General features: G+C 37.7%; 2 protein-coding genes and 1 non-coding gene across 5 annotated transcripts; all 3 read right to left on the bottom strand.

Annotated features, from left to right (window-relative positions):
- Positions 1-1452: 1452 nt before the first annotated feature.
- spc24 (SPC24 component of NDC80 kinetochore complex) lies at positions 1453-4837 on the bottom strand. 2 transcript variants are annotated; one of them, XM_040123771.1, is made up of 6 exons: positions 3967-4465; positions 3666-3848; positions 3214-3358; positions 2989-3093; positions 2130-2206; positions 1453-2014 (listed from the first exon to the last, which is right to left on the bottom strand). In XM_040123771.1, exons 2-6 carry the CDS (start codon positions 3829-3831, stop codon positions 1908-1910), a joined length of 600 nt encoding a protein of 199 aa, XP_039979705.1. In that variant the 5' UTR covers positions 3832-3848; positions 3967-4465; the 3' UTR covers positions 1453-1907. The 2 variants fall into 2 exon arrangements, with proteins under 2 accessions (XP_039979705.1, XP_039979704.1); XM_040123770.1 differs by lacking the exon at positions 3967-4465 and adding an exon at positions 4503-4837 and having other exon boundaries at positions 1455-2014.
- A 266-nt stretch (positions 4838-5103) lies between these two features.
- On the bottom strand, positions 5104-16563 carry kri1 (KRI1 homolog). 2 transcript variants are annotated; one of them, XM_040123768.1, is made up of 18 exons: positions 16339-16563; positions 16127-16203; positions 15924-16026; positions 15750-15849; positions 14485-14539; positions 14338-14390; positions 14165-14267; positions 13991-14068; positions 13794-13909; positions 13474-13702; positions 13142-13312; positions 9187-9259; positions 8292-8416; positions 7994-8153; positions 7757-7887; positions 6128-6192; positions 5946-6041; positions 5104-5840 (listed from the first exon to the last, which is right to left on the bottom strand). In XM_040123768.1, exons 1-18 carry the CDS (start codon positions 16418-16420, stop codon positions 5366-5368), a joined length of 2292 nt encoding a protein of 763 aa, XP_039979702.1. In that variant the 5' UTR covers positions 16421-16563; the 3' UTR covers positions 5104-5365. The 2 variants fall into 2 exon arrangements, with proteins under 2 accessions (XP_039979702.1, XP_039979703.1); XM_040123769.1 differs by having other exon boundaries at positions 14338-14387.
- LOC120788509 lies at positions 6335-6433 on the bottom strand. The gene has a single exon (XR_005707248.1). It is a non-coding gene; the product is annotated as a Z30 small nucleolar RNA (small nucleolar RNA).
- Positions 16564-17750: the final 1187 nt, after the last annotated feature.

Genomic DNA, 17750 nt, shown 5'->3' with positions numbered 1-17750 from the left:
TTCAGTACTAACATTTAAACGTCAAAACTGAAAACTGTTTCCTACTCAAGGAGTGATAAGGACAGATAGGAGCTCGATCTTAATTAACACCCACCTCCATGTAAATCACCTGTTAAACCACTTTATGCTGAGGAATAGATGAAGTCGCAGAAACAAACCTATCTACTTAACGCTTTGTTTATTGCAAGGAAACCACATATGAGTGTGTGGTTCTTACAAGTTATATTATATATGAGTATAAGTCTTCCCACCACTGCTGTGCTGCAGTGGTACGCAATCGTGGCTCCTCTTCAAAGGAGAAAGTTTCTGCTCTCAGTAGAGCAGGCCTGTGGCTAAATTACCAACAGATATGCATTGCAATGCAGAAACCGTATGTAGGCACTATCAATGGCACCTGGAAATACGTTTAAATTTTAGCATCTTTGTCCTCATTACTGATATATCATTATGCCACTTTCTTTTTTTTTTTTTCTAATTCACCATCATGTCTGAATTTGACCAAATTACAGAGATAAATGTAATGTTTCATATGGTAAAGCTAACAGATGCCTATGGCAGTAATGCACTAGTAAAAGTTGATTTCTAAATACATCAGTAACAGAAAATAATGCCAAACAACAAAATTAGAGTTAACACAGAGTGTTAACCTGTGATCCACAATATTATTTTTCAAAACAGTAAAAATGTCCTCCCCTTCATCTCCTCTGCCAATGTGAACCAAGCTTGCATGGTCTACACCAGTGGTTTAGTGATGCTGATGGTACATGGAAAGCTCAACTAATTAACTATACTACTAAATTATTGTGATTGTATGCAATTGTGATTTGATTAATAAATATATATCCATATATTTATGTTAGGGTCAAAAAATAAACAAGCAAAACAGGATTAAAAATTGGTACGATGTTGATGTTAAGTTAATTTACAATAACCAGTATGCTGCCCATCAATCTGAGTCAGCTATCAACACATGTTGTGATTGTCAGTGCAAACTAGTTAGCATCCAAGCAGAGAAGTTGAAAGGTTAGCTAAAAGTAATGAAGAAACTATTGGAACAGAAAGTAATAAGTAAGGGTGAATATTTGTTAAAATAATGATTAATGATTATCTAATTGTATGGTTAAAGAGTTGAAATAATTAACTAAAAGTAATTGATATACTGCTGAAATATTTAGCTAAAAGTAATAGATAAACATTAGAAATGGTTGGAAAAAAATATGAAAAAAAAAACACTTTTAAATAGTCAGCTAAAACTAATGGATAAATAGTTGAGCTTGTTAGCTAAAAGTAAAGAATATTCAGCTTCTTCTTCTGCCTCTAGTAGTATGAGTGCAAAGGTTCAACTGTACAAAAATATTATAAAGATATCCACATTTATATAATTAATAGTGTTAAAAAACAACCTGTTTATAATCCATTAATGAGAACACATTTGGTACACAACTGGTGATTAATGGAAGAACACTTTAGCTTATGATAGCTTTCAAAAGCATCTCATTGCCTTCTTCAGCAAACACTTTGTTCAGTTGTCATGGAGATGGCTGTCTTGGCATCAACTGACACAAGTATGAAGCTGATACAAGAAAAAGATGGATAGGGGAGTCAGTTTATCTGCAATGTCTCAAGTGTTGTTCAAAGGAAACCATGAAGCCATTTACAACATGCTTCAGCACTAAATAGCTCTGGAGGGACATCTAGTGACCAACGTGCCACTTGTTTGACACTACAAAATGCTCTGATGAATCCATGATGCTGAAATACATTAGAGAATAACTACTTAACCAGTGGTCTGGAATGTTTAATTTTTGAAACAATGCAACTGTTATATAGAACATAAGAAAAAAAAACAAACAGACAAACAAATATATAATGTACACAACATTTCTGACTACACCACCATCCTTCATCTACCAGTCAGTGCTGACAAAGCCCCACAGCTGGTCGCTTATGTCACTCCGAGATCGCATTGAGGTGTCAATGTTGATGGGAGTTGCCAGGTCTGCACCATAGTGCACTGCAAGAAGAGAAAACAAACTGACAAAGTGAAGCCATATTATCTGGCACAGTCACTGACACAACACATAAGATACTGTATACTCAAAAATAACTACAAAAAGCAAAACCTGTACCTCCTTTTAAGATGTTGGGTGGTGTATCATACTCCCACTTGATCTTGGTTATTATGTAGTACACCTGAGCCACATACCTGTAGAGGGAAAATTTAAAAAAATATATCTGAAAATACATCACACTACTTTCAAGTCCTAAAAACAGCTGATGGAAACAGAGAGCAGGATGCAAAGTAAACTGTGGGATGTTTTTCAAACTGAGAAGTGTTAAGTTTTTCTTTCCTACTTATTTATTAGCTTCTGTCTGTGAAAGAGCAAAGTCGGAGTTTTTAAAACCTTGTGCTCTATGCACGTTTGTTTCAACAAAGGATGCACTGATGAACTGATTTGATGGCAGCAGCTTTAGGGCTGCAACTAACGATTATTTTTAATTTCCATTAATCTATATATTATTTTCTTGGCTAATTCGTTTTGTCTATAAAATCTCAGAAAATGGTGAGAAATGCTCATTATAATGTTGCCAGAGCCCGAGATGAATTCCTCAAATGTCTTGTTTTGTCTGGCCAACAGTCCAAAACACAAAGATACTCAGTTTACAATTATATGAAACAGACAAAAAAAGTGAATCCTCACATTTTAAAAGCTTAAACCAGCAAATATGAAACCACGAATGACTGAAACCATTCATCAGTTATCAAAATAAATGCCAATTAATTTTCTGTCGCATTATCAAATGCGAAACATCCCATTCACTAGATAAACGTGTCACAGTAGTCAACTTCTTTTTTGTTTGTGACTTTTCCAAACCAGCAGAAAACAATAATTAATACGAATCAGATCTCTACTAAAATGTCGATCTTTCCAGAAAAGTCATGGAAGGCATTTACGGCAATTTCATTACTGAATATCTGATTCTCACACTGCTGAAGGGATAACCTCTGTGGTGTCTTCATCCACCTCGCTCTGAAGAGTCTCAAGCTCGTGTTCAGTGTTTCTTAGACTCTCTAACTCTCCCTTCAGGAAACTAGAGGAGGGTCAAGGATGCTAAAAAAGAAAGGGGTGAATGCAGCAGGAGGGGATTCATAAATCAAACTTAAAAAGGTCCGACTCTTTTCATTGCAAACACAAACAAATAAAAAGATACTGTAATTCTGAGTCAGTGATTTGGCTCTTTGCTATGCACTGCCTCAGCTGCTCCTCCAGGCTCTCCAGCTCCCTCTCCCTTTGCTTTTTCTCCTCTTCCATGTCCAGCAGCCTCTGGCCCACACTCTCCTCAATCTGAGCCTCATCTGCAGGGGAAGGACATGATAGTGAGATGACAAAGGAGTAAAGAATTAGAGAGAAATCTGGAGATGAAGATCAGGAGGAATGGATCCAGGTCTGAAACACTAAGTTGGAATGTCCAGTAGATGTATACTAAATGTAAACAAGTTAACTGTTGCTGACTTTCAACTAGACACTTTACAAAACTAACTCACAAGCTTATATATAATGAAGATGAGACATATTTTTCAACACGAATACACAAAAACAGAAAAGTGGAGAACACTGACAGCTAACAAAAAACAAGAGATGATTAAATGTCTGATTACTTGCCTTTTAAAATCTGTGTCACAATCTTTTTCGTTTCTATGTGAAGGTCAAAAAGGGCCTGATGATCATCTTTAATTAGTCTCAGTTTCTCTGTTTTACTGCTGTTGATGAAGGCCAATATTTCCTCCCCCATCTCCTCCAAGTCTTGAAATTTATGACCCTGAGCCATTGTGGTGGCACTGGCAGCTAACAGAAGAGATTAAACTGAAATTATTACACGTTTTTCCATGGTGGGGCAATGAGTGAGATCACTTCAATGCCCGTTAAACTTCACATTATTAACAACAATAACAAACATACATACAGTGTGCCTCCTTGCCCAGTAGTGGAAGAGATATTCAGATGAGTTACTCCATTAAAAAGTGGCAGTACCATACAGAGTAATAATACTCCATAACAAGTTAAGGTCCTGCAACATTTTCGGGATTTTCGGAAGTGCATAAACAGCACATTGTTATTTACCGTACTCGAGTATAAAATGCACTAATTTTAAAAGTAGTTTAAAGTGTTGACTTCTTGATACTGTATTATACTATATATCATATATATTATTCTAAAAATGAGCCAGTCTACATAATGAGTATTTAAATCTCGCCTAAGTCTTAACACGGAAAAGTAACACGTTTGCTAAAATGCATGAAAACCTCGGTGTTTTGTTTAACTTGTTTACAACATTAACTGTGCAGTCGAAACGTTAGTTACGTGGCTAGCTAAAGTATGATCGAAATGTCCCTGCCGCACACTACTAGTTACAATAATATTATCCACTCTATATCTAACTAGAAAGAACAATGTTTGTGGGAGAAATAAGCAAGTTGTTGGTAAAATTAAACTGCATACCAAACTGGTTCTTTGCGTGTTCAAAACTCAGCTCCTGAGCGCGCCGCTTCTTTTCTTCTTCTTTGGTCATTGGCGGATTTCCACTTTCCTCTAGTGACATACCGCCACCTACTGTAGAGGAGACAGCTGATGCCGTACGACTACCATACCATACTCAAAAAATACCAATACGTGTACAGTGTCCCTGTTTTCCTGGAGTAAATAAAACCTATAATAGCCCTTCTTTTCTCATTAGTTGTCGCCCTTTCTTACTATTTTTCATCCACATTCAGTCTCTATTTGGTTTTGACATTCCACTTGTTTCGTACATTTTTTAATTAGCTATTAGGGTGAGATGGGAAAAATGCATGTACTTATTTTATTGCTTTCATCCACCTGCTTCCAAGAATATACTCACAGTTTAACTATGGCTCAAACATTTGCTTGAATCAGCCGTGGAAGCACACAGGATGGCCAGCATGATTAGAGATATGGGTTAAATTAGGAATTACTCTGTAGAAGGAAAGTGATTAGAGATTTAACATTGTCTTGACAAGCATTAAGCATCTTTTTACATTACCAATAAATGTAGTCAGATACCATGTCTAAAAACGCAAAGAGATTAAAGTTTAATGGCATGTTTATTACAGTTTGTGAAATATAAATGTACATCATATGAATGCAGCAAAAGGGTTCAACTCCCTACTGGCCCTATAATTTGTGGGCTTTTGGTGAGAAGCTAATTGCATACTCAATTGCAAACACTACAGGAAATTTTTTGTTTTGTTTATTGAAATCTAAAAATGTTAACATGATTCAATTTAATTCTTAGACCATAAAAATCAATGGATTGTACTAAGATAGTGGCTCAGTGCAAGCTGTTATCACTCCTTGTTTTTCTGCTTCTCTTTCTTCTCCTGTGCTTTTCGTTTCTGTCTGCCAATCTGTCTGAAGTACAGTCTCTTGGGGTTCAGACCGTAGGCTTTCAGTCTCTGTCTACTGAACTCCTGGCCGCCTATTTTAACCCTGAGGGCAGCTGATATGAGGCGTCCACCTGAACGCTTATGCTTCTTTTTGGACCATTTTGGCCTCTCAGTCCTGTTTTTCACCTCGTCAGCAGTAATCTGGGGTTCCTCTTCCCATTTCATCTTTTTCTTGGGTACAAGAATCTCTTCCTCCTCTTCTTCCACATCGTTCCCTGCCTCTCTAAGAGCCTGGGCAAGTGTCTTGTCTGTAGAGTCCATAACGGAGGCTGCATCACCGTCCTCTGCTTCTCTGCCTTGCTTCTCAGGGTTCTTCAGACAATTTCTTCTCTTCTTCCCTAACTTGGTTTTAGCCTCTGATAACTCTTTATCTTCCCTGTACAAGAAATTCAGATAAATATTCACACATTGCTACAGTATAGGTGGATTTATTATTTATCAGGGGTATGTCTAATTAGTTTGTGCATTGTGTTGTACTCACTCAGAATATACAGAGCTCAGGATTTCTTTCTTCTTCCTTTCATTCTGGGCCTTGATTTTATAGTTTTTCAAATCGCTCATCTCTTCCTTTTCAGACCTGAGAGAATGAAAGAAAATGGTTCAAGTGTGGTAAATGACCTGAGACAACAGAACAGGTAGAACACTGAAGGACAGGGCCAGTACCTGAACATGCATGTCTTCCTCAGAGAGCACCATCGGTTCAGGTCTTTGTCATTAGCATTTAAAATCTGAGGAAAGAACCAAAGTTTTTCAGTAGTTCAAATCAAAAAAAAAAAAAAAGAAGTTAATTATGTCTCTGTATAATTTTTTGTATCATCAGATAGACTTTTTTGACATTATGTCTGCAGCTTTCTCTAATCATTGTGTGGTCTGCTCAGAGAGAAGATTAAATTGAGATCATTCCCTGGTCAGAGCTTTACCCAGAGGGAAGCAATACCAGATCAGTCACTTCAAGGCTCATCACTGCAGCATTATTGACCAACATCCAGTCAGCCTACATTATATCAATTTTTCTCATTTTGTTTTAATGATATTACAATAAATTGTTCACAAAACCCTTACCCCGTCCAATCACAGCATAGTAACGATAACAAGTAACGGTCAAGCTCTGGATTTCTAAACATGCTGATGTTGTGTGCATGGGGCTGTAATAATAGTGAGATATAAAATGTTTTCTCTCTTTTCAGCACTATCCCAAATCAAAAATACAAAGGCAAAGATGTAAGGAACAGTTTCAACAGTCTCTTTCGGCCCTAACAAGCCTCAAACATTTGCATCCCCATCTCACTAGCTTACTACATACGGTGGTAACCGTGTCTTACTTCCAAGAGCAAATGCATTTCATACTGGATTTATTTCGTGGTTTGACAGGTTATTTTAAAAACAACCCTGTACAAGACTAGCACATCCAATGTAGTATTTTCCCGCTGTGTGGAAGTAGGTTCTGGATGCTGTCAGAGTTTAGTCTCACAATAGCACCTCTGCCTTGCTGTTTCCTGGATTTGGACATTTGGTTTGAAAATTGAAAGTATTACCTAAGCAGCCAAACATGCAAATATTAGAACAAAAGTCACTTTTCCTTATGCTTATAATACTAGTACTAACTAGCTGTACACTGAAATACAACATCAATTTATTTATTTCCATGTCTTCTACATAGGTCATTAACTGGAAGGATGCTGACTTTTTGCCTGAGACATTTAGCCTTTTTTTTTAAGTCATCAAGTGAATATGCAAGACCCCTTTACAAGATTCTCATTTCAAAATGAGCCATTTTGAAACTTAAAAGATCAGTAGGAGAGCCTTCTCAACCAATTAATGTTGCTAATAACAGCTGAATTAATTACTCATTGCTGGGCTGAGTGCTGGTTAGTGCTCACCCTAAAAGTCTTTTTTCTTGTAATGTTGTAAGTGATAACATACATTTTGAACTTGAAGCTGAAAAACCAGCTGGGGACAGTGTTTTCAACCCACTCATGAAGCTAACATTCGCTTAATTAGCTTGCTAGCTACAACTTGATTAACATCTGCTAGCTGCGGTTGTCATTTCAGCCAACAAAAAATCAATGTTCTCTGGTTAGACATAAGAAGCTGCTTTTGTCTACTTCTGTCCAAAATCAGGGGTCCATTTTTTCTAAACTTACAAAAATTTGAAGCAGTAACTGCCAGTGTTAATGTAAATTGCATATGTACAGTGTGACAATGGAAAGCCTGACAGGCGTAGCAACAATAGGAGATGTGGGGCTTACTGAGCAGTCAGTTATTTGGAGTTGAAAACGCTGGTGTTCTCACCTCATCAGTGGTCAGGCCAAAGTTATTGGACAGGACCTGCCGGTAGCGAAACCTGCATGGGAGGTCGTCTATTATGTCCTCATAGTCGAGCTTATAGTACTCATCCAAATACTGCTCAAAGCTTTTCTCCTCTGAAATACCAACAGCCTTCAGTTAGATAACAATTACAGGACGTATTATTGTATGTAAGACGACCCAGGTTAGTTGCATTTCAGTGGCAGGTTTACTGACACTTACGAGGGTCAAACACAGGCTTGTTTTTGGTGATGACCTCTGCAAAGTAAGACTTCTTTCTCTTTTTGCCCATTTGTGGTATATCCTCTTTCTTCATCTTCTTCCTCTCCTTTTTCATCTTCTTGGTGGCAGTCTGCTGGTTGGGGTCGTAGTCTGCATCCATCTATTTCAACAGGATGAACTCTGGTGAGCAAGTTTCTCTTTACCATCAACACAAGTTGTCTGGCTGATTTCTGCACCATAATAGTGACCATCTGAGGGGAGGAAATATAAAGCTTTTAGCAAAAATGAGTTGACTCACAATGAAGTCTTCGTCATCGCAGTGTGGCCCTGAGGTATCGTATCTTTCTCCATCGTAGTCTTCTTCATCTTCACCATAGTCATCCTCTTGTCCCTCTCCTGTCCATGTGTCCCAGTTCCAGTGCTCTGTTGTATACACAAGATGCTATGGGTTACATCTTCAGACAGTATGACACATTTCATGCTATTAACTGAGTTATCATTTTCTATAACAATTCCCAATCACACAATCCCAGCTACTACTAAGAATGGAATCACATGCGTATAATTAGCAATAAATTGTTCTCGTTGCTACATAGATATCCTAATCCAAAAAAATTCAATTTTCTCTATGTAGCCCACTCCTGATTACTTCCGAATGCCAAGAAAAAGCTTTAAATTTGAGTTGTTATTCAGTGCCAATTTCATCAAAATGGCAGTAACAGGATTATGCTGATCAGTGTTTCCCACAGGTTGAGAATTCACTTGTGGTGCGGCATGTGACTGATGTGCATGCAGAGACTGATGCAGTTTAGAGGGGGGAGAGAGTAACCCAGATTATTTTCTGTAGCTACGATTAGTAAATGTCCCCTAACTGCCACATGGAGGCTAGCGCAAGACACTAGCTAAACAGCTGCGCACAGAGAAGCCTTTAGTCCCCACTCAGTAACTGCAACACATGCAACTCGGAAAGGTGTGTGGCCAAAAATTAGTTTGACAAGAGTGAAATAAAATGTGCTAACGTAAGATTTACCTAAATTGAAACCAAGTGATTTTATTTACCTGGGCTTGCCGCCCAAGTAGAGCCTATGTATGGGAAACGCTGGAGATAAAGTAACCACTGCATGCAAATAAATAAAAAAACTGCATAGCTCAACAATGCTGCATCAGCTAATATGAAGAAAACACAGGCTTACCCTCAAGTTCATCATCCTCAAACTGAGGCTTTTCTTCTTCTTCTTCTCCGTAGTATTCATCTCCAAAGAATTTCTGCAAATACAACAAAAAATGTCACTGATTATGGCATTCAATGTACTTAAAAAAGGAAAAATTGAGTGTGCTCTCTTGGTAAAGGCCAGTTGAAGTAGTATTTTTATCAGCCAACATGCATATTGGCTAGAGTAAGGTTTGAGCACTGGACCTCTGAATTAGGAGGTCAGCTGCACACTAATCTTCCCTGAGGATAAGTCTAACTAGCCAAAACACAATACACCTGTGTGAGATGGGTAGCGTCGTCACAGCAGGTAGTTGTGTTCAGTCAACTACTTTCACTTATTAGCACAGTACCTTCGTGAAAGGTGCCGTCAGAAGCAACTGTGTCAACGAACAGGAAAGTTGGCTGTGCTTGGGATCAAACCACAGACGTTCTTAATGTGAAGAAATGGTGCTAACCCAATGTGCCTCTCAGACAAACTGATCCGCATGAGCACACACACTTTCCTGAGAATTAACCGAACAATACACCTGTGTGAGCTGGGTAGGACCTTATTCTGACATTAGGCTTGTTTGAGTAGAACTGCGCTTCGCCTGGAAAATGGACAAGTCAAGACGGACAGTTTCCAACAGGCTGTTAGATCCCGTTAGACTCAATCCCGATTTAATTAATCAAATCAATCTGTTCATCCTAAAGTCAGGCCCCAATAATTGTCGTTTTAATTATGTTCTTCTGTATGGCAGTAATATAAAAGTCTTTTTGTGAATGTCATGACAGTGTTTATGGTTTAACCTCCATATAAATAATTTTACATGAAAATTTAAATGGGCTGGAATTCTCATTCCCAAGTCATGTCAGTTTCATGCCATGAATAAATCAGTAATGCAGACTTGACTGCTGGACATGTCCCTGTCAAACTACATAAATAAATAAATTCAAAAACATTCAATAGTAAAACACAGGTAACGGTAAGCAGAAATACAAGAGAGTAGTTTCCATTAATGATCTGTCAGCTGTTTAGACTGTCAGAGCTTAACATCTGTTAAGATCATCTCTTTTAAGAATCCTCACATCCCACTTATCTGAGGTTTTGTGTTGCTTAATACTTCAAGAATCAAATCAGTCATGTTTATACTGTAGAGTAGAAGATTCAGAGATTGTATACAGTCTATGAGAACAATCTGTAATATAATGTATTCAGCTTCTCTGATAAAAGTCACAAAAGAAAAACAGAAATCTGTTAACAGAATAACCCTTCATAGTGCAAAATCTTGCTAATAAAATCAAAAACTCTTCAAAAAGATTTTCTACAAAAACATGTTGATCAAACATTTAAAATCAATGCAAATTCATAGATCAGGGGAGAGCCAGGCATTTCCCATCATGCCCTGCAGCTCCTGGCTCCAAAAACTGCAGCTGCCTTGATCTAGCAAAGTTATCATTGCCTACATTAGCGTAATGTCAGAGCAAGTCGGGATCAGGTGTACTGAAATCTAACCAGCGATCGCTGGTGTTCGATTCTGCACAGGCCTGCCTCAACTTAAGCACACCTATTGTCTCCATAACTGCAACTTGTAGCTCATAGACCTGAACATGATGATAAATTATACAGTGTTTAAATTAAAGGAGAATCTGTACAAAAGACTAACACTCGGTACAGTCTTACAGTCCTACAGCAAAAGTTTGGCCACCCCTGGGCAAATTCCATATTTTGATGATTTTTTTAAAGTGAAAAGAACTAAATGCAACAACTGCAGCAATAAGACATTTAAAAAAAATTAGCCTTTCTTCAAATGTTAATGCACTGTTACTTTTTATTTCATGAACTCAAAAATAGAAAAAAAAAAAAAAAAACTAATTGTGGTACAATGCAAAAGTTTGGGCCTCCTACTTAGTAACCACCAATCTATTCTTCCCTCTATCCATGCAATGTTTTCTGTGCCATCGGCTGCCACAAAGCCCCAAGCCAAAATATTCACCACTCCATGTTTAACAGTTGGCTACGTGTTCTTTTCATCAAATATCGCTCCTTTTTTCCCCCCAAATACACCTTTGGTGATTGTGGCCAAAGCGTCCACAGAATGTGTTTCCAAAATGACTGGTTTATCCAGATGTTGCTTTGCCGATTTCAGATGTTCCATCTGATGGCTCTTCCATGTAGACCCTGTTTATGCATCAATGCTGCACTGTGGAACGGTGCACCACCACTCCTGTGTTAGGGAAACCTTCCTGTAGCTACTCTGCAGTCATTAGGGGAAGGCTTTGCCTTGCCTTCCTGGCCAGAAGACTTGCAGTTTTATCTGAAAGTTTTCTTGGTCTTCCGGATCTTGTCCTAACTTCCACTATTCCCCTTACCTGCCATTTCTTAGTGATATTTAAGAGTGGATCTTTCAAAGTGGAAGCACTTTGATATCCATTTATAACCTCCCCTGCTTTTTAGGAATCAATCAGCTTCATTTTCAGATCCTCAGTCAGCTGCTTAGAGGAGCCCATGGTTGTTAATGTCACCACAAGGTTTGAAGAGTCAGAAAATTTATTAAACTCGGGAAATGTCATCAGTTGACAATTCATATTTACAATTCCCTAACCTGCCAAGTCCTAACTAGTCAATTCAGGTCTAACAACTTAATGAAGTTCTGGATGTTTTAAAAGTAGTAAGTTGCCCTACTTTTGCCACAATTACTGTTTCTTTTCTTTTTTTTCTTTTTTTTTTAGTTAATGAAATTAAAAAACAAACAAACAGTGCATTAACATTTGAAGAAAGCCTTATTTTGAATGACTGTTTCCTGCCAAGTCCTAACTAGTCAATTCAGGTCTAACAACTTAATGAAGTTCTGGATGTTTTAAAAGTTGTAGGTTGCCCTACTTTTGCCACAATTACTGTTTCTTTTCTTTTTTTTTTAAGTTCATGAGATTAAAAAACAAACAAACAGTGCATTAACATTTGAAGAAAGCCTTATTTTGAATGACTGTTTGCTGCAGGGGTTGTATCTACTTCTTTTCACTTCAAGAATCAACTAAATATGTAATGTGCCCAATCTTTTGCAGATAACTGTATGTAGTCATAGTCACTGTTTGCTGAGCCTGTCAAGCTTTCCGATCTCGTACAGGACTGGCTGCAATGACATCTGTCCCTGGCAGATTTTATTTATTTTTTCATATTATCAAACTGTATGTTTTCACTTCTAACATTACAAGAAGAAATGCTTTAAAGATCAGGGCTAACAAATGTATTTGGCAGACTCAGTGCTATCTCAAATACTTAACATTGGCTATGTTTGCTGTAGTGTTGACTTCCCCACATCAAATAATGGGACAGAACTGCTAACATTAGCTTAAATTCTGATAGCAACCAGGATCAGCTTCCACACAATGGGGAAATACTACACAGTAAAAGTACTAGTTGTGAATGGGGCTTTTTTAAATGAATGTAATCTGTAACCCCACAAACTAATATAGTTATTTAATGATGTGCTCCTTGGCTTTGGGAGTAACACAGTTACCACTCTCTGTAGTAAGCTAGTTAGCAGGACATGCTAACAACTGTAGGTTAATTAGAGCAGTTACAATTTTGCCCTTGTGTTTTTGGTTTTGGAAAGGCCAGGGGGGAAAAAAAAAAAAAAAAAAAAAAGGAGACACCATCCTCCAATCTCTTTAAAAGTAGAATAGCTCTCTTACTACAATCTCATGTACACCATTTTGGCATTTGGAGAAATCTAAAGCTTGACACACCTAATGTACGTTAGTGTCGTTGTTAAGGGTATGACTGGACAATCACAAATAAATTGCAGGAACAGTTGTGAATGCTCAATTAAGCAAACACACAAATAAAAATTCACAAGAAAAACTGAGGCAACCCCGTTCAATTCTGACAATCATTCAACTATATATTGTTCTGTGTGTCCATGATTTTTGTAGGAGTGTGTGTATACACCCACCTGCATGAGCTGGTCGTGTTGTTGTGGATCAAAGTCTCCCTCCAGGTCTACCTGACTGAAGGCAAGCTGCTCGTTGCCAGTCAGCTCCTGAAGCCTCTTCAGCTTCTCCATGATCTCGCTGCGCTTCAAGTTCTTTAGCTGCTTCAGCTGTTCCCGCTTCTGCTCTTTCTCCTGAAATAGTTGTGTGACTGAGGTTTATATTAGCAAATGACTGAAAGAATATAATGATCTACTACTAAGAAGCAGAGAGAGCAAAGCTTTACATTTATGGATCAAGACCTTGCTTGGTTTATCCTTTTTTTTTTTTTTTTTTTTTTTTAAAAACATGATACCTTGTGCTTCCTTTCTTTCACTTCCTCCCTTTTTCGTTTTCTGCGGTCATCTTTGGAGCGCACTGATGTGGCGATGTTGCGGGGGTAGGTCTTGATCTGCTGAGCGTCAGGCTCTTCGAAGCGGAAGTTATAGCTTCTCTCAAAGTCCTCCTGCCGCTCCAAGAAACTTTCCCCTTCCTCTTCAGAATCCTCCACATCATCCTGGACCACTTCATCGTAGGTTGGGATCCTGGATGCATCAGGGGAATTTATTGTACATATACACCTTCATTTCAGAGCCCTGGAAAGCAAACCTAACATCAAGACAGGCAGCAACGTACCGTTCATCGTCGTCGTCGTCGTCATCATCTAGGTAGCCCTTGTTAAGGACATAATCTCTCAGGAAGCGCTCTTTCTCATCCAGCTCTGGGTCATTCCAGTAGTCCCTCAGGTACTTCTGTCTCATCACAAACTAGCGTTCAAAATGAATGTTCCTACATGCTTTCTTACACTCTCTCCTCTAATTACCCACACTCACCATGTCCTGCACCTCTTCCGGACCCTCGAGCTCAGCCTGGCCTTTCAGCCATTCCACATAGTCTGCCTCTTCCTTATCCTACAAATAGATACATACCAGTTTATCGTGATCTGTACTGCTTTTGTACATATCTATTTCAAGAGGACAAGCAGCTGCCAGGTATCAGTTTCTGACCTTCTCCTCCTGTGTTTTGATCCTCCTGGTCAGCAGCTGGGATACTCCGCCCCTTTCACTGCCCTCATCCTCATCATCGCTGTCCTGGGTGAACTTCTGGAAGCTGACAAGAGGTTTCCATAAATATTATGTGAATAATATTGCCGCACACCTTCAGATGATTTGAGCCTTACCTTTCTTTCAGCTCCTTCTGCTCTTGAATGTAACTAGGAGAGGCTGCCCTCTTCTAACGGAAAACAATGACGATTATTAAAACATCTGACACAGGTAAGGACGTCCAAATTCCTGAGGGAGCAAAATTATTTAATAATTTTGTCTACCTCTCTTCTCTTCGTGGCATCCTCATCATCGCTGTCGTCATCATCTTCATATTTGCTGCAAAATAAATATAAAATTTTTGTTTTAGAATTACTCCTAAGAATCACGCTTAAAGTTAACCAAGGTGTAAAAACACTTCTACCCCAGAGGAGAACGCTGTTCTATGACACTCACCCGATCGCTTCGCCAAATGTTGACACATTGCAGTTTTTCTGACTGTTAAAGTTTTGAACTAAAATTTGAAATATGAGCAAGTTGTAAAAAGTTTTTTGTGTAGGCTTTGCACATAAAAGCAAATAATAAGAAGGTGGCTAACAAATATTTCATAATGATACCTACCAGTAAGCAATTAGAAAAAGTCTGCTTAAGTCAACACTGGCAAGTTTCTCATAATATAGAATAAATGTACATATAATTTCAAATAGTAGAGATTTTGACTCAGCTGTGTGACATATCTGTGTGAGCACTATCCAATCACATTGTTTTAAATTGCCTATAAAACTGCCACATCTTCTCTTCCACTATCAAATCCACCTTTACTATCTGTTATCTTATGTACCCTCATAGGTGGGAGTAATGTGTTAACTTCACCAAGTGCTGGGAACTAAACGGTAACAATATGAACATCTCTCTTAAATATAGCTCAGCCATTGGCAATTTTAATTGTTAAATAAACAAATCCATGATTTCCTTGAAAGCAGTTTGTTTTTTCCACTGCTACATGTTGGGTGATGGGGGAATTAATAAATTCAGGCTGCAACTAACAACTATTTCCATTTTCAATTATTTTGCTTCTTTTTTCCCCAAATAATCAATTAATTGTTTTGTTTATAATGTGTCAGAAAACAGTGAAAAACGCCAATTATGATTTCCAAGAGTCCTGTCTTCCAATTCCTTGTTTTATCTGAACCCAAATACATCATATTTAGTATCACTTATTAAAAAGAAAAGCAGGAAATCCTAACGTTTGAGATGCTAAAACCAGTCGGCATTTCCTGAAAAATTACTGAAATTACTACCGGATTATTAAAATAAGTGCTAATAATTTTCTCTCAATCAACTTATCCATTAATCAACTAACCGTTTCAGCTCTAGAATGAGTAAGGCTAAAAAGTTACTTTAACTCTGAATATGGGACCCAAAATCTGTTAATCTAAGAATTTCAGGCCAGTTAGGACTGAGTTCCTAATCTGAAAGACTTGATAAATCAGGCCAAGAAGTCTGATTGTGGTGCAGTCAAACATTGTATATGATGGAGCTCACTCACCCTTCGTTTTCCAGTATGACTTTACGTTCATAGTCCTTGAGATACATGGGCTTTACTGCTTTCTTTGAGGTTGAAGGCTTCTCGTCACTGGTCGATGCACCTGAAAGCAACAATTTTAGACCTTTTATCCTACAGACTGTGAAAGCAACACCAATGATTGTACTTATCCATCACCTTCTGAGTAGAACTTTGTATCTCTCTGATAGATCTTCGGGTCTTTCTTCTTCAGCAGTGACAATGTTCTGTAAAAATCCCTTTCAATTTCAGGGTCGAGCTCCTGAGGAGAGGGGAGAGAGGGGGGGGGGATTAAAGTGAGACAACCCAGGCAGTGTTATCTAATGCCAAAGGATGGAAAGAGAAGAAGCAGCGATGCTAACCACTTCACTGTCATCACAGCTGGACTCAGACGTCTCAGAGACATCGTCATCAGCTTGGTCCCCGTATCGGTCCTTCACTGCACAACAACACAGGGCGCAGGAAAATTACATTCAAAATTAACACAGAACCGGAAAAACAACAACTTAAAGCTAGCTAAACCTTCCCACGTTGGCTTGTTAGCATGCTAGTTAGCTAGCAGTGACACACTTACACCTCTGTAATTCTTCTCTCTGTCGGTATTTCTCATATTTCTGCGCGAACAGGGGGTTGATTTTCAATTCCGATTTCGACATTTTTTAACTGACGGAAAAACTATGCCAAAATGAAAACTACAAACTAGTGAAGAGAAATGATATCAGTTGCTACACGCGTATGTGAAAAGCTGAACGAAGTGGTTTCCGGTGCACAGTTCAGAGATTACATACGTTGTCCTGTAGGGAGCGTGATAACGACAATTTTGTCCAATCAAACGTTGGTCGGATTTTGAGTTACACGGATGTTGCTCACCACTTTGGACTTTATTATTTTTTACTGTGACATACATCAACACATTTCTAGAATATGTTGGGGGTTTTTTTTATTGTGGAAAATATTAATTTACAGGATCTCACAACATTTTGGGGTTCTCGGCCTTCTTTTCCTCTTTTTATAATTGTATGGTGCCCACTTTTGATTTTTTTTTTTGTCCTCAGAAACAGAAAATAAAAAAATTCTTCAAACATAAAAGAAATAAGAAAACCCTGAGAACAAATGACATTTGTTCTCACGGGTTGCCTTTCTGCCTTTCTTTTATGTATTTTCTTGTTATCTGAATTGTTTTTTATTTATTAATGTATATAATTTCTTTTTAACTTATTTTAAATGTATATTTATCTTTATCTTATTATATTTTATTTTATCACGACTTTTATACTATACTATTCACACAGAGTAAGTTACAGACATACAGGAGTATTTGTTTTGTACCTGGCATGGTGTGTACACTTAGTTTTGTTCTAAAAGAAAAAACAATTTAAAAAAAAAAAAACACCAACTCTATACCTGTTTGATTCATTTGCTACAATTCAATGAATAATGTAACTCTAGGTTTTTATTATGATTAAGGTTATTTCCATTTAAATGTTTGTATGATTATAAATATTCAGGTACCTTCTTTTGTGACCTTCCAGAATTTAGGTACAGTATTTACTGTTGGTGAAGCAATGTCTGAAAATATAAATCTACATACATACTTAGGCTACGCTGACATGCAAAAACTCCCAACATTGCAAATACCCACAAACTGGCAATTTTAATGAATTCAACTGTGAAATGTTACTTTTCATTCAATTAACAAAAATTTCAGCTCACAAAAGAGAAAAGGCAAGCTGCCTGACGAATGATGATTCCCTCACATAAACATAGAGACATTACCTGTAAACAAATATGGCTATTTTAAATCAGTTGGTGGTCTTTTCTTTTCAATCAAATTAACATTCAACATTTTCAGTGTTGTATATCATTAGTAGTATATACAATGACTTCATCTTTAGGTTTCAAATATTTGCAAAACTGCTTAAATATCTTGTATTCAAAAATGTTTCGCAATCAGTAACATTGCTTGCGACCTTCCCTATACAGTAT

The sequence above is a fragment of the Xiphias gladius genome, chromosome 3, assembly GCF_016859285.1.
Source record: "Xiphias gladius isolate SHS-SW01 ecotype Sanya breed wild chromosome 3, ASM1685928v1, whole genome shotgun sequence".
Taxonomy (NCBI): domain Eukaryota; kingdom Metazoa; phylum Chordata; class Actinopteri; order Istiophoriformes; family Xiphiidae; genus Xiphias; species Xiphias gladius.
Note: the sequence above shows the minus strand (reverse complement) of the source record. Positions and strands in the feature narration are given on the sequence as shown.

Excerpts from the sequence above, each read along its gene's own strand:
- kri1 (XM_040123768.1), bottom strand. The coding sequence starts at position 16,420 with ATGTCGAAATCGGAATTGAAAATCAACCCCCTGTTCGCGCAGAAATAT. Across the intron at positions 16,027-16,126 it reads GCTGTGATGACAGTGAAGTG|GAGCTCGACCCTGAAATTGA; the intron begins GTTAGCATCGCT and ends CCCTCTCCTCAG. Across the intron at positions 13,703-13,793 it reads GACGACGACGACGATGAACG|GATCCCAACCTACGATGAAG; the intron begins GTACGTTGCTGC and ends TGATGCATCCAG.
- spc24 (XM_040123770.1), bottom strand. The coding sequence starts at position 4,602 with ATGTCACTAGAGGAAAGTGGAAATCCGCCAATGACCAAAGAAGAAGAA. Across the intron at positions 3,094-3,213 it reads ATCACTGACTCAGAATTACA|TTTCCTGAAGGGAGAGTTAG; the intron begins GTATCTTTTTAT and ends ACCCTCCTCTAG. Across the intron at positions 2,015-2,129 it reads ACCCAACATCTTAAAAGGAG|TGCACTATGGTGCAGACCTG; the intron begins GTACAGGTTTTG and ends CTCTTCTTGCAG.